General features: G+C 38.8%; 1 protein-coding gene across 3 annotated transcripts in view; it reads left to right on the top strand.

Moving 5' to 3' along the window:
• pde1cb (phosphodiesterase 1C, calmodulin-dependent b) overlaps positions 1-16,377 on the top strand; it is a 97,667-nt gene extending 81,290 nt beyond the window's left edge. The window contains exons 11-18 of one of the 3 annotated variants that reach the window (XM_057334606.1): positions 43-144; positions 1,054-1,174; positions 4,866-4,947; positions 5,133-5,247; positions 11,900-12,054; positions 12,211-12,387; positions 13,429-13,467; positions 13,597-16,377. In XM_057334606.1, coding sequence (XP_057190589.1) covers positions 43-144; positions 1,054-1,174; positions 4,866-4,947; positions 5,133-5,247; positions 11,900-12,054; positions 12,211-12,387; positions 13,429-13,467; positions 13,597-13,607 — 802 coding nt within the window. In that variant the 3' untranslated portion in view covers positions 13,608-16,377. The remainder of the gene's footprint in view (positions 1-42; positions 145-1,053; positions 1,175-4,865; positions 4,948-5,132; positions 5,248-11,899; positions 12,055-12,210; positions 12,388-13,428; positions 13,468-13,596) is intronic. The other 2 variants (XM_057334607.1, XM_057334608.1) reach the window with 2 other exon arrangements.
• Positions 16,378-16,854: the final 477 nt, after the last annotated feature.

The following is a 16,854-nucleotide window of genomic DNA, read 5'->3' as shown; positions in this document are numbered from 1 at the left end:
ACCGCGGTGTCCTCTGAGAATAACTGCTGTGTGTGTGTTTAGAGAGCTCAGGGCGCTGGTGGTGGAGATGGTTCTTGCTACAGACATGTCCTGCCACTTTCAGCAAGTCAAAGCCATGAAGAATTTCCTCCAACAGCCCGAGGGGTGAGAAACCTTTATATCTCCAAACACATACCAAACATCATCCACCGTTGTCTGTCATTGTTTGCTTGTTCAAAAGAACATTTTAGGGCTTTTTCAAGAAGACTTCATGGAGTTTTCAGTTGTGTTAAGCACGTCTTAGACGTTTCTCCTATACATATCTTGGGAGAAACTCGAGATGGAACAGAAACGAGACTCTAGTTGACACACAGTATTGGAATAGAGGTAAAAAACTAATTCTGTCATCATTTATTCCCCTTCACGTCATTCTAAACCTTTATATGATTTTTCTTCTGTGGAACACAAAAGAAGATATTTTGAGAAATGTTGCAGGGGTTTTGTGTTCATCCAGTGGCAGTCAATGTTGTTTGGTTACCAATGTTCTTCAGAATGCCTTCTTTTGCGTTCTACAGATGAAAGAAAATCATACAGATTTGGAATGACATGAGGGCGAGTAAATGGTGAAAGAACTAAACTTTGGTGCATGCCAAATGTAATGAGAAATGTTTGGGTCTGTGATAAAAGCTTTAAATGGAATTGCAGGATTTAGTGTGTGTGATAGTATTGAGATCTCTTTTATAATTGTAGAGGAGTCACGTGAGAGACTCGGCATGTGCAAACATCTATGTTTGATCTCCATTTAATCCCAGTGTTGTCTAGAGAAACATTTCTGATATTAAAGAGATCTCATTGGTGATTTCTCTCATGTGTCTCCCCTATAAAAACATGATCAGTCTTTCACACTGTTTGGAGACATTGTTTCATTCCATTAACACATTTCTTGTTTGATGAAAACAAAAGTCATGATTCATTTCGCTCCAGCAAACAGTTTTCTCAAACAGGCAAAGATCTATTCAGCCGTCATATTGAACACTCAGATTGTTTGTTTGTGTGTGCGTGTTTGTGAAACAGAATTGACAAACCCAAGGCTCTGTCTCTGCTGTTACACACGGCTGACATCAGTCATCCCGCCAAAAACTGGGACCTACATCATCGCTGGACGACAACACTGCTGGAGGAGTTTTTCCGACAGGTTTGTTCTGACATTTGTTTGTTCCCTAGGCTGGTTTGGCAGGTGTGTGTCGGGCAGGAAAAAAGACATTTAGTCTTGTACAATTCTTTTCATCTTTTCTCACTTGTCTTCCTGTTCTGTTGTGATTGCCGATCAGACATCTTTATACTGAACGCACGGCACGCTACTGTTCATAAGTTTGGGGTCACCCTGAGAGTGATCTATTTTTAAAACTTTCAAAAATAAAATTGTACTTTTCTTTTAATATGTTGGCACAATTACGTTTTTGTCTGCCAAAATCATTTCGAACATTTAAGCATATACTATGAAAGTCTTTTTTTATAAGTTTGATTTATTACCTTTGGGCTTTTGTTTTTTGCTGCATTTTTTGTTGGAATAAAACCCATATCCCCTGATACGCTTTTTTACCTCAATATTTTGCAATAAATATTTTAACAATGTTTACTTTACAAATGAAAAGTTTATTTGCAAAAGCAGATAACTTGTTTTAAAAATGTTCAAAAATCATGTTTTTATTGTTTTAATGTGTTCGATGGCTGTATTTTTTTTTGCATTATTATTACTAAATCAAAACAACCCGACTGCAGTTTGATTGATATTACTTAGAATGCCCAATAAAAACGTGATTTTTAAAAAATATATTAAATATTTTTTTCATATATTTTTTTTGCCATGTTTTATTAGTGTTTTTGAGATACAAGCTTTCAAATTAAACATAGTGTCTGAAAAAGAAGGAATAATGTCTGATGAAAGACTTTTAAGATTATTAGAAAGGTTTCATTTAAGTGACCCTAAACTTTTAAACTGTAGTTCAAAAAGCCTTCGAAAATAACTTGCAAATCAAATCCAAGTGCTAGAATGAAAGTTTTTCATTACAACCATTTACTAGTATCTATAGTCAAACTAGGTAGTCCTCCAGGGTAGGGCTGCACAGTCAGGGCATAGAAAAAGTGACATGACATTTTTAATTCATTTTTTATTTAACACTTTGTGTGAAGTATTACACCGTTAAGTATTAGACATTTACAGTATGTGAAATTAAATTAGAACTGTAATCCTGCCATCACTCCACCCAATTATAAAATTAAAATTGAAGACGCTGTCAAAACATTGCTGCTATAAAAGCCTGTTGTGCACTTTTGATTGTATAAGTCGAGAAAAATCACAACCTCCAATTTCAAGCTAAATCGTGGCAATATTCAGTTCTATTAAAATGCATTTCTGTAGTGATTTTTATAAGTTTGCGTTATTGCAAAGCAGCTTTACAGAAAATTTGTTTAGTTTATATTCTGTACATACACTTTTTGTTAATATAAATTGGATTGTTGCGTCTGTACTAGTTGTGTCCACATTTTTTTAAATGACAGAAAATGTTTTAATTTTTATGTTAGTGTAGTTTTGAACAAGATCAATGAACCAAATCTCCAGTCTTTTTCATGCATTCTGTTCATACAAAATAGAATTATATTTCATGCCCACATATCCTGCCTCGCAAATGATTTACACGTTTAATTAAGCACCCCATCAGGATTTCCTGTGTGGATAAATCATTTACAGCAGTAAACAGTTATAATGTCACATTTTGTAAATGCATTAGAAACATCATTTATTTCTAAAATCACAATATTGTGCATTGTAGTTTTTTAGGCAACGTTACCGTGCAACCTGACCGCATGTGTCTGTTGCGGTGTAAAGAGCACAATGGAAGCAAAGTGTTTTCACTAAAGCTACAGAAAGAACGTCAGAAATCACAATTCTCTTGTATAGAGAGAGTCCACATACATGTGCCGTGATTGACTGACAGGTTTAGAGAACAGAAAGGTTTGTGTGTGTATTGTTCTAGCAGCTCCATGAGGAAAATCGATCTTGACAGCAGAAGCCATCAAAACAAAGAAGCTTGACAGTTTCTGTTAGCCAGCCTTCATGAAATGTTTACGAATACCTCATATACAAAAACAATCTTTCTGAACTAGAAGCAGTGACGCATCTGCCCATCAGCACTGTCTGAAACCCTCAGACATCACTTCTGTTCTTATAAACTCAGTCCAGAACAGTCACGAAACGTGTGGGAGAACCCAATTGCAGGCAGCAGATACGGGGTTAACAAAAAGGATATTTATTTAAACCAAAAAACACAACACAAAAACCCACGAGGGGGTGTAAACAAGACAAAGTAATAATAAGGGCAAACAGGGACTTAAACTTACTAACACTAAACTAGACAACACTCGACATAGACTAAACTAAACACTTACTATGACAAGGGAGATGGCAACATCAGGCACAGGCAAAACGGAGAGCAGGAAGGCACACGACAGGACCGGTAAACACACGGCATGGAAGACAGCAAGACTTAGACACAGGGTACACGGCAAACACAATCAATGACCGACACAGGACAACGAAACATGAGGGCATTAAATAGGCAAGACAAATGAGGGATAATTACACAGGGCAGGTGAGGAACATTAGACACGAGAGGGAAGCAATACATGAAACGAGAGGGGCGGGGCCAATGAGGAGACACGAGAAAACACATGAGATGTCAAACCTACACAACTCATGGCTTTCTCACATAAAACCTAAGGACTCTGTCCCGATCCTGCCACTTGACTAGAAATTCATAAACAAGAAGGTAGGACCGTGACAAGAACTTTCTGAACTTCAGTCAGAGAAAATGAACTCAACACATCACGCTGACGTTGTGTGTTTGACTGGATTAAGCTCGCTTGGACTTTTGCTGTATCAAATTTGCTGAGACATTAAATTTAAGCTTTAACATTTACATTATGAAGCTGGAATACTTTTCATTTTCAGAGCTGTGCCAGTAAACTTAATACACTGCAAAATACAGTTTATATTATTTTTGTCTTGTTTTCCAGTACAAATATCTAAACATTATTAAATTAAGATGCATTTAGTTGAGAAGCAAAATGACCATAAAGGGTAAATGTATCAAAATAATACAATAAATTACTGTGTGTGTAGTTGCATAAGACAAGAAAAATATTTGCCTGATCTAATTTAATTTAAAGGGAAGACAAGATTGTTCTTCTTACCCTGTTGGCAGATATTTTGTTTTGTTTGAAGCAAAAATGCTCAATTTTGTTTTCCAGACAACATGACTTAGCATTTAATGTAAGCGAATGTATCTTAATTTAAGAATGTTTAGTTACTCTATTTGTACTAGAAAACAAGACAAGAGTAAGACATTTACAGTACAAAAAATATATATATTACATTAATATATATTTACAATGCAAAAAAATAATTTATTTTTGTCTTGTTTTCATATCATATAAAAAATATTTGATCAAGATACATTGACTAATTGAAAAAATATTTTTAGTCTTGTTTTCTAAAAAAACATGATCAAAATTAAGTGAGTTTATGCTAAAAAAATCTCCCAAAAAGGGTAAATAAAATACACTTAATTCAATTTTTAGCAAACTTAATTCAAGTTTAGTTTGCTTACGCTATCAATAGATAGGTTTGCTTGTTTTGAACTTTGAGCATAACATTTAGGAAAAACATTGTATTTCATTTTTTTATCAAGTAAATGTATCTTTAGGAATTTTTAGACACTTATACTGAAAACAAGACATAAATACCAAGAAATAAATTCATTTTTGGCAGTATAAAATGACCATATATTTTCCTCTGATTTAATAGTATGTGCTGGTGTTTTTAGGGCGATAAGGAAGCAGAACTTGGACTGCCTTTCTCACCTCTGTGTGACCGCAAATCCACAATGGTGGCCCAGTCTCAGATCGGTGAGTGACGTACAAACACACACTTCATGAAAGTATGCAGACACAAAAAAAAAACGATTTTGCAATACCTATAAGCATTTGCGATCGAGCACGTTCGTACAGAAAGCTTTCCGTGTTAAAGCTTCTTTTTGAAGATCGTCTATTAATTCAAAAGTAAAACTATTAATATGTACTTTTTCCTGCAGGGTTCATTGACTTCATTGTTATTCCCACGTTTACGGTTCTAACGGACATGACGGAGAAGATCGTCACTCCGCTCATCGACGAGGCAACGGGTTCAGGCCTCGCTGGATTCCGCAGGTCAGCATCCGGATGTTGTATCCTCGAGCGCATCATTATTCATACACAGAAAAACAATGCCTATTCCTGTCAGTCTGCCTTTATTAAACAGCTTATTTGTGTTATTGCTCTAATGAATGAAGAATGAGACTGTTCAATCCACACAACAGATCAATTCACATTCTTCCCTCAATGCTCAGACTCCTACTGCTAACACAATTATAATACCCGTGGCAAAGCACACATTTTCATCAAAACCCAATTTACTGATGCTGTTGTGTTATTATGGGAAACCAATTCAAATCCAGTTCCATCAGGCTTTTCGTTTCAAGGAGAAAAATGGGTGCTATGAAGACGTAGGTTTACACCGCTCTTGTTTCTGAAACTGGAAAACTGACCGGCAGTGCACACTTGATCCAGAGTGAATCCACTTTCATTTTTCAGTTATATAAATAGAGGTGGAATTTGAAGATGCTTGAATTATTTATTGTTTTAGCCACCAACATCATCCCTCATGAATAAATATTTTAGTATACCTTGATACACACTATAGTAAACTATTGTACATTGTAGTATACTGTAGTATGTTATAAATATAACTACACTTTGTTCATTTATACTGTAGTATTTTGCAGTGTTAACTATGCTCATTTGATAAAACTTAAAGCCACAATATGGAATATTTGGACTGCTAGATGGCGCACTTTCGAAACAACAACAAAAAGCGAAGCTAAATGATGTTATGTAGGAGAGTGGAATTATGGGACATGTCGTTTTCACCATCCAGAGGCGTATGGAGATCGCCCATCATGTTCACGGACGAGGTAATGAATGAATTTTAAATGCTGTCAACCCACAGCATTTACAAGTAACGTTATTGGCTACATATTTTTGTGCGACATTGTCACACTTCGGGAGGACGGACGATGCCACACACACAGAGTTAGGTGAACTGATGATTTAATAGAAGGGTGAACAGATGAACAAACGATAGGTGATAATCCAACAGTCAACATCCAAGGGTAAACAAACATCCAAAGGTAATCCACAGGTAGGTGATTCACAAATAATATCCACTGGTAACATCCACAGGTACAAAAAGGTCAGAACTATAAGCAAGCATGAAACATCTAACGATACGACAACTAGACTTGACAATGAACAAAGACAAATGGAAAACATATATAGGGTCCAGGTGATGAGTGTCAGGTGCCGGTGAAATCAAGGTGATGAATGGGTGCAAAGGATTATGGGGGGTGTAGTCCATGGGTTGTTTCAGCACCTCCCCCTCCCACAGGCGTGTCATCGCGCCTTAACGAACCAACAGGGGAGGGGGGGTGGGGGCTCAGGTGGTGGACGAGGGTTAGCCAAAGGGAAGGTGGTAGGTAGGCCTGTAGCGACACGTCGAATTACGTCGACGTCATATTTTTGCGTTGACGCTTCGCCACAGCTCGCCACACACACGTGGGAGACCAAAACATTGCAGAATGGAGGACGAAACAGCAACCTCCTCACATAATTCCGAACAAAGCCCCAATAAAAGAAAAAATCCTAAAAAAACAGCTCGCCCTAAATCTTCGAAGGTATGGGAATACTTCAAATTTAGTCCCAAACGTAAAGGTGTCGTTATTTGTGCTCTTTGCCAAATGGAGTTGGCATACCACACCAGCACAACGGCAATGTTGGAGCATCTGAAACGGAGGCACCCCATTGTCACTCGTGAAGGAGACAATAACAAGTAAGTACTAACGTTGGCTAAATTAATGAACGTTAGCTACTAACCTAGCACGAACAAACTGCACAGAGAGCTAAGATGCGTTAGTTACTTGGTTAGCCTAGCACCACCAAAGTGCACAGCTGCTAGATAGCCACGTTAGCATTCAAATAAACTAATCATAGCATAGCACTGCAGTGAGATTAAGAGTAGATTGATTTTTGATCATTATTAGATTGATAGATTGATTTGATCATTATTGATCAATTAGTAGATTGATTTTTGATATTGATATAGATTTTTTTGGTATTTATTTGAGATACGTTATGGTTTTTATTAATCGAGCAGCAGAAAAATAATCGTTAGATTAATCGCCCAACTAGTCGTTAGATTAGTCGACTAATCGATAAAACAATCGCCAGATTAATCGTTTAATAAATAATTATAGGGATAATCGTTTACCCCCAGCCCTAGTGGTAGGGCTAAGTCCATAGGGCTGTGGAGGTGACTGTTGAGGGAGGAGGCAGGGAAGAGTCCAGTACAGGATGACCCAGAGACCAACCAGGAGGAGGCCCCAGGGCGGAGTCGAGGGAGGGAGGAGCCATGGTGGAGGGCAGAGAGCTGTCACCCTGGGGACGAGCGACGGAGACGATGAGGGAGGAGTCCAGGGTGGAGCCACGCAGACGGAGAGCCAGGGTGACACCGAGGTTCCGGAGGGATGAGGCGATGCCGATGGCTCAGGTGACCCAGGCGAAGGCGGGGATCCGGAAGACCGCGGCGAAGCCAGAGTGACCAAGGATGAAGGTGGAGCTGGAGGGAAGGAGGAGCCTGACTGAGCCGAAGGGGTGGAGAGACGAGGCGTAGCCAGAGGATAGTAGCCCCGAGGCGAAGGATCCCTCAAAACTTGCGACATCTGTGGCATTTTGCTGTGTGATAAAACTGCCCATTTTAGAGTGGCCTTTTATTGTGGCCAGCCTAAGGCACACCTGTGCAATAATCATGCTGTCTAATCACCATCTTGATATGCCACACCTGTGATGTGGATGGATTATCTCTGCAAAGGAGAAGTGCTCACTAACACAGATTTAGACAGATTTATGAACAATATTTGAGAGAAATAGGCCTTTTGTGTACATAGAAGTGTTAGAGTTCAGCTCATGAAAAATGGGGGCAAAAAAAAGTGTTGCGTTTATAATTTTGTTCAGTGTAGTTATACTATACTACAGCAACTAATATTTAGTTACACTGTACTACAGCAGCTACTATTTAGTTACACTGTACTACAGCAGCTAATATGTAGTTACACTGTACTACAGCAGCTAATATTTAGTTACACTGTACTACAGCAGCTAATATGTAGTTACACTACACTACAGCAGCTAATATGTAGTTACACTGTACTACAGCAGCTAATATGTAGTTACACTGTACTACAGCAGCTAATATGTAGTTACACTACACTACAGCAGCTAATATATAGTTACACTACAGAAACCAATATATAGTTACACTACACTACAGCAACTAATATGTAGTTACACTACACTACAGCAGCTAATATATAGTTACACTACAGAAACCAATATATAGTTACACTACACTACAGCAACTAATATGTAGTTACACTACACTACAGCAGCTAATATATAGTTACACTACAGAAACCAATATATAGTTACACTACACTACAGCAACTAATATGTAGTTACACTACACTACAGCAGCTAATATATAGTTACACTACAGAAACCAATATATAGTTACACTACACTACAGCAACTAATATGTAGTTACACTACACTACAGCAGCTAATATATAGTTACACTACAGAAACCAATATATAGTTACACTACACTACAGCAACTAATATGTAGTTACACTACACTACAGCAGCTAATATATAGTTACACTACAGAAACCAATATATAGTTACACTACACTACAGCAACTAATATGTAGTTACACTACACTACAGCAGCTAATATATAGTTACACTACAGAAACCAATATATAGTTACACTACACTACAGCAGCTAATATAAGCGATCAACGGCCAGCTGTAGAGCGACAGAACTGGGAAAAAGTATTGAATTAAATTTAAAGGCTGATTTAATTAACCACCCACGGAGGAAAGCTGGATACAGAGCAAACCAGAGACCTAGTTACATGAGTGAGACAAATGCACAAAGTGTGTGAAGAACATTGAAAGCTTTAAAATGAATTGGAGGAGAGGCCGTGTTCTGAACATGACAAGATATTGTCATGAGTCATAAATCATCCTTTCAGCCGTTACAGGATGGTAAAACAAAAACATAAGAATAAAACAAAGAATTTGTCAGGAAAGTTCAAGGAAAAAACCCAGTTGCAGGCAGCGTTGCATGAAAAACTAAACTTTAATAAAATACAAACAAAAACCCACAATGGGGAGAAAACGAGAACATAACTAATATAAAAACTAGAAACAAAAACTTCCCACAAGGGAGCAAAACAAGATAACAGAATACTTAAACTGACTATTCAAACAACAAAGACAAGACTAAGCAATACACACGGCATCGAGACATGAGGCAAGGAAATCCAACTTGACAAGGTAATCCAACATGGCAAGGTGAAACTCACAAGCGTTGCAAAATACAAAGTTCCAAAGCACAGGTTACAAGGCACAGATTACAAGCACGGAGCAAACAAAGCAAAACTAATCAGCACAGGACAGCAAACAAGGGAATTAAATAAGGGAACCAACAAGGGAAGATAACAATGGGCAGGTGTGGGTAATGAGACACAGGCGGGACGCTAAACAAGGAAACGAGGGGGACTGGAGAGACCGGAGAGAGCGCATGGAATGCAAAAACAAACAATTCCATGTCCCTCTCCACACTAAACACGTGGGACTGTCATGACCCTGCCACAAGACTAGAAAATCATGACAAGAAGAGGCAGGATCATGACAGAACCCCCCCTTAAGGAATGCCCCTTGGTGTTCCCCAAGGGAGCAGACTAACGTGACAAGACAGACTGGGTAACAGACAAAATCCAACAAAACATGGTAAACAGAAACATGGGCAAACAGGAAATGATAATAAATGGGTTGGGGTGGGACAATAAAAATAACAAACAAGGGAGAGGGGGAACAACCAAAGAGTCCATGGGGGGGAGTTCAAAGGGATTGGGGCTGGGTGGGACAGTTTTTGATCGGGGAGGTGCAGGGGAAGGGCGAGAGCGTGGAGTCCGGGAGGTTTTGGTGGGGAAAGTGGGTTTGGGTGGGGCATGCCCAGTCGAGGGCATGGGGAAAGTTCCAGGGGGAGTTGTAAGCAGGGATGAGGGCAAAACAGGAGGCCAGAGCTGAGACAGGGGAGGCCCAGGGAGCACAGGGGGAACAAACGAGGGTCTAGGGGTAATGGGGACAGGTACAGCTGGCTGGAAGGCCAGCTGGACCGGACTGGACACCGGCGGCTGGACTGGACTAGAAGCCTGCCGTGGTGTCAGCGACCCCCTCCTCCACTTCTTCTTCCTTGAGCGGGACGCTGGCATAGCGCTCCCACCTGTCTCCCCAGTGGTGGTGGTAGGAGGCACGGCAGGCTCTGGGAAAGCAGGTGTGAGGTCGACGGATTCCCAGGAGGACGTGGATTCGACAGACTCCGCAGACGCCCTCCTGGAGCGCTTCCCCCGCAGGCTGATGGCCGGCCCTGATGGGTCGGTCAGAGAGATACCAGCTAGGACACGGCCCTCGGGAACGGAGGGCAGGCAGGAGCATGAAAGGGTCAAAGGGACCCTGGAGTCCTCCCTCCTCGACTGGCTGAGTTCATCCACCAGCCCCTGGAAAGACCCACGGATCCACCTCTCCCGCTTCGCTAGAGGAGGAGGGTCCTTGAGGCCCGCGATGAAGTACGCATTCATTAGGACCTCTGGAATAAAACCCCTCCTAGCAACAGCGGCCTGGGGTTGATTCCTCAAGGGGCCGATCACCCTGGGGGGGAAATGGACCCTCGCCAGACCTGACCATTCTGGAAGTTGACTGCCACCAATTCTGGTGGTCAGCCAGCTCTCGCCCGGCTGTTGATGAGGTGCTGTCCATTCTGCTGTCTGCTGGGTTCGGTTATGGCCGATTCGTTATGTCAGGAAAGTTCAAGGAAAGAACCCAGTTGCAGGCAGCATTGCATGAAAAACTAAACTTTAATCAAATACAAACAAAAACCCACAATGGGGAGAAAACTAGAACATAACTAATATAAAAACCAGAAACAAAAACTTCCCACAAGGGGGAAAAACAAGATAACAGAATACTTAAACTGACTATTCAAACGACAAAGACAAGACTAAGCAATACACACGGCATCGAGACATGAGGAAAGGAAATCCAACTTAAAAAGGTAATCCAACATGGCAAGGTGAAACTCACAAGGGTACGGCGTTGCAAAATACAAAGTTCCAAAGCACAGGTTACAAGGCACATATTACAAGCACGGAGCAAACAAAGCAAAACGAATCAGCACAGGACAACAAACACAAGGGTATTAAATAAGGGAACTAACAAGGGAAGATAACAATGGGCAGGTGTGAGTAATGAGACACAGGCAGGACGCTAAACGAGGAAACGTGGGGAGCGGGGTCAATGACGAGACCGGAGAGAGCGCATGGAATGCAAAAGCAAACAATTCCATGTCCTTCTACACACTAAACACGTGGGACTGTCATGACCCTGCCACAAGACTAGAAAATCATGCCAAGAAGAGGCAGGATCATGACAGAAATACAGCAGAAACATAAATTCGAAGAGAAATGTTTGAGTTCTTCAATAACATTGATGTTTGATAACGTCAGACTTGACAAATCAATTTCTGAGAAGAAATATCTGAGATGGGAGACTTGAGCAAAAGTTTCCATTTATGATCCTTTCATCTCATTGAGGTTTAAGAAAAAAAGTTGAGATATTAAAGAGATCTCATCTGCTTGAACAGTACAACTGCAGGAGATGTGAAGCAGAGCAGCGTGAACAGTTCTGGTTCTGATGGCAGCGCGTCTCTTCTCACCGTGGACCTGACCAACTTTAAATCCATCTGGAATGACGAGGTTTCTCACAACAGAGAACGCTGGAAGACGAAAGCAGATAAAGGTGAGACTAGTTATTGCTCAAATATAAAAGAATCAGCAGTTGCATAGGAACTGGTCTTGTAAATGGATATAGAGTAGAAACCTGGTCTGTCCAGTCGACTCATTGTGAGCGAGTAAACAGTGAATAATGCATGTCCTGCTGTGTTTCTGATATCAGAGAGTGAGGAGAAGGCCAAACAAGAGACTGAAGAACAGCAGGGGACAACAGCGCAAAACAAAAACCAAGAGATCCCAGCAACAAAGCAAGACAGGGGGGCTGAGGATGACCCGGGGGGAGTGACCGGACCTTCAAAAGAAAGTGACCAATCAGTGGAAAAACAGAAATTACTGAATGGTACGTCTTATTATGAAGACTAGCAGCATCTTTTGAGATGGTATTAAACTAAAAGAAAAATGTTTTTGGTCAGCTCCAGTTGAACATTTATCAGTTACTGCCCCCTGGTGGCTAATCAAGGGAACGTACAGACGTACTGAGTAACTAGAGCAAAACCAATATATTTGATTAAATACATACAGTATATACTATTTTTTATAGTATATGAGCACATTTTGCAACAACAAAACTTGAAACAGTGTTGGCCATGGTCTTTATATCACATATTTGTCAAATGTTTCATGTCATCACACACAAGCAGTATTTGCATAGTCTGCATAGTCTATTTGAGGTTTTCTATGGTAGTTATATTCGTATTTTAAAATGCTTTTTATCATTTTAGTTGTCATGGTAATTTTATTTATAATTTTTTAGCAATTTTGTTATGCGCTTTTGTCTTTTTTTTTTTTTTTTTTTTAATTGCTATAGAACAGAAACAGAAATGTTTTAATAGGTTTATTTTGAAGTTAACTTTAACTCTGCAATGCAGTGCACATGCTGTGTACTAAAGAAAAGGAAAGTTAGTATGCTAAATATTGTGAATTACTGTCAGTAATAAAATAGTATATGAAGCACTGTGCAGTGATGTAAAATTTGAACATCGCTGTCACATGATCTCATTATGTTGCATGTTTTCTAAAATAATAAAATCCAATATTGTGTAAAATTATGTCATATGTAATGTTTGACTTACTAATGTATCAAAGTCAAACCGCAGTGCATTGTGGGATACTTTCTTCCTTTGCGGCTATGGGATACTGTATCCCACAATGCACTGCACTACACATGCATTATGCTCTGTCTGTTTTCTACTTATGTTGACATATGTAGATCATCATGTGTCGTCCATCATGTATACAGAAAATGCAAACTGTGCAAAATATACATGCAAGTCTAGTTGTGGTAGTATGACTGTGTGCTTTACCAAAGCATCTGTTCTACAACAGTTGGCTACACCTCACACCAGTGCACATATGATGATTGTTGTATGTCTGTAAACAGGAGAATCACCGGTGTATGAAGAGAAGAGAACACTCAATGGTAAACAGTCTCCTCTGCTACAGACACTCCCGTCTAGGATGAATGGCTTTGTTGTGTTGAATATCACTTCATTACACATTACGTAACAACGATCCCTGATATACTTGCTCGTGTTTTGTTTTTAAACAGAAACTGCCTGATGTGATTTCCAGTCTGGCTGTCCGATTCCGAGCTGTAATCCTCGTATCTAAAGGTGAACGCTGGATACTGAAGGTACACGGCGTCCTCTAGTGGACATAGCTAACGCTTGCATCACTTCATGTTCGGCCACTATCCCCTCGAAAGCCTGTGCTGACTCTTTAAGAAGATTCACGAAGCCCTGTTTGATTTGAAGATCAGGCAACATTTCCTTTCCAAACCTGTAGAGGGCAGCAAATGAATCCATTTAAGCAAGAGCTGATGGAAGAAACGCATGAAACTGTTGGAGATGAGTGCTGTCCAGGATTTTCATCTTCATTTATAATTCAACAAACAAATGCTTTAATGTGCTTCTGATCGAGCTTGTAATCCAATGTTTCGGCGCGTGTGTGAAGTTCATCTGTGGTTCACAACTAAATATCATTTGTGTGTGTACTAGACATGTGCCGGTGTTCAGTAATGAATTGTTTACACTCTAAAAAAATAATAAAGTGGCCTAGTAAATATCACAAAAATATACAGTTATATTAACTTAATAAAATCTTTTAAAAACTGATTTTTCCAGTGGGACATATTAAACAAATTCATTAAAAATCCAATAGTTAATTTTAGATATGATTTAAGTTTATTTAATGAATTTTTTTTAACAAATATTATTTTTAATATACATACATACATTAATTTTGGGGAAGTCTAAAAGAAATATTTAAATTACTCAAACTTTTTTTAACTTATGTTTACACAATTTAAACAGTATGGCCCGATTTCACAGACAAGGCTTAAGGCTAGTCCCAGACTAAAATGAATGTGTGACCTGTTTTAACTGAATATAACTTGCCCAGAAATATCTAAAAATATATCAGTGCCATTGTTTTGTCTGAAGATGCACACCAGTAATGTATTCTTCTAAGGTATTTTTATAAAAGTGACATAAATGTCTTAATTCAACTAAGGCATAATCCTGGTTTAAACTAAACCGTGTCTGTGAAACCGGGCCTATATTTCATAGCATGAATAAAATAGCATAATAAAAGCATCAACTCTGTTTATGAATTCGCAAATTAAGAAATTACCTATTTAGATATTTACAGTAAAACAGAGATCAAATAAATTACATTTTAATCTGGACTAAAGCAGTTGCTTTATACATTTTTATTTATGTATATTTGTTTTTAATATTACATTTTTAAACTTAATTTATTTAAATATGCAATAAAAGTCCCAGCAATTATATATCAAAGTATATAAAAGTTTGATACCATCAGATGTGCATACAGTTAGCCGGGGAAAAAATTAAGAGATCATTTCAAAATATTTTCAGTTTTTCTGAATTTATTATCTATAGGTATGCATTTAGGAAAACTGATCAATTTTGTTTTATGCTGTGAACTACTAACAATTTTCTCCCAAATTTCAAATAAAAATATTGTTTCTATTTGCGTTTATTTGCAGAACATGAAAACTGGAGAAACAGGTGAAAATAACAGAAAAGATGCTGTGTATTTTCAGTATTTTTCAAGTTCAGATTCACATTCAAGCAATACAACAGTAATATTTGTATTTAGGAAAAAAAAATTATTTGATCATCTGGATTTTTCTCACACTTTTCAAGTGTCTTGCTGTCAGTCTTTCTCATTGACACTGGACTGAAATGACCACAATACATCTAGAAATGCTGATGACATGAATTTAGAAGGATCTCTTAACTTTTCTGCGGCTGTACAGTATATCAGGCCTGTGTTAAATTGTAAATAACTCCGCAGTTGAACCAGTAATCGATATTCATCCAGATCTGCTTACAGGCTCGACAATAAAGTGATGTTTTGTTCAGCTATTTTAAATGCGCTTTACTAGACAAGCCCTCCAGAACGGCATTGTGCGTTTGCAAATCGAGTTTGTGTACATGAAACCCTGAATGTGTATGTATTATTACTGTAAACGAACGTTGGCGTTTAGATCAGAGCTTTTATACTTGAGAAAAGCCGAATGAAGTGGCAGTATTTCTAATCAAGCACGTCTATATTCTGACTCGACCTGAGATGCATCTCGGCTTACTTACAAATGCCTTTCTTGATGTAGTCTTTCTGAAACTGACCAACAGAAAAATGCTCTCGCAGTCATCATAGATGATGTAACGTGTGAATCATAACCATATCACTAGTTTAGTCTTATTTCATCAGGATCTTGTCTGTTACACTTACCAAACTTATCCTGTATCTGACAAAATATACATTAATACGTTTGTTATGGCATTCATAACCCGTCTGAGTTCTGTCTAGATTACTGTTTCATGTGATAACACGGTTTCATTGATCTGTTAAAGGAGAAAATGTTACAGATTAACCGTTACGCTCTTGATGAATGCATTCCTGTTCTGAGAGTATACTGTAAATGTTTTGCTTCTGAATTATTCTTTTTGTTACCGCCTGTAAAATTTGTCATGCATTAATTTAGCATCTCACAGGTTTTGGGTTGTGATTTGCTGATATTATTTACCAGCATTGTGTGTTTGTCCTCTTTTTTTAACCAACAAAATGAACAACTTCATGACATGGGCCACTTGATTTAGTTTTTCTTCTTCCTGTCGGTTCGTGTGGCGAGAGATTGTGACAGCATGGGCTACAGCGTGTGTGTGTGTGAGTGTGTATGAGCAGATCGTGATGTAAATGTTGACACTGTGATCTCCATGATTTCTGTTTTTAAGCAGACTAAGAGCGACACCAATAAACATGAACTTAAAGGGCTCAGAATAAGTGTGATGCTGTTCTTGGGAACTGATGTGTTTGATGAGAAACTTACGGAAGAAATGCCATCGAAGCACCATTTTTGGTTCCACAAAGAACCATTCAGTCAAAGGTTCTTTAAAGAACCGTCTCTTTCTTACCTTTTTTATCATCCGAAGAACCTTTTGTGAAACAGAAAGGTTCTTCGGATGTTAAAGGTTCTTTATAGAACTATTTAGACAAAAAAAAGGTTCTTCTAGGTAAGGCACCTTCTTTTTTTAAGAGCACAGCTTGCTGTGGAGCAGCGGCGCGGCCAATAAATGTTTGAAATATTAAAGCATCACCTTGTTTTTAGAAGTATAACCAATAAGACGGATGTGATAAATCACTTGCCTCTTTTTGTGTAATAAAACGTTTTCACTCCACGTCACAATCAGCTAAAAAGCAAACATGGTAACTTTTGTTTGGTATTTGCATGTGGAAAAAATGATGATGGGGGGAAAAAATGACACAATGTCATAAAAGA

Source organism: Triplophysa rosa, linkage group LG5 (assembly GCF_024868665.1).
Source record: "Triplophysa rosa linkage group LG5, Trosa_1v2, whole genome shotgun sequence".
Lineage (NCBI taxonomy): Eukaryota > Metazoa > Chordata > Actinopteri > Cypriniformes > Nemacheilidae > Triplophysa > Triplophysa rosa.
Note: the sequence above shows the minus strand (reverse complement) of the source record. Positions and strands in the feature narration are given on the sequence as shown.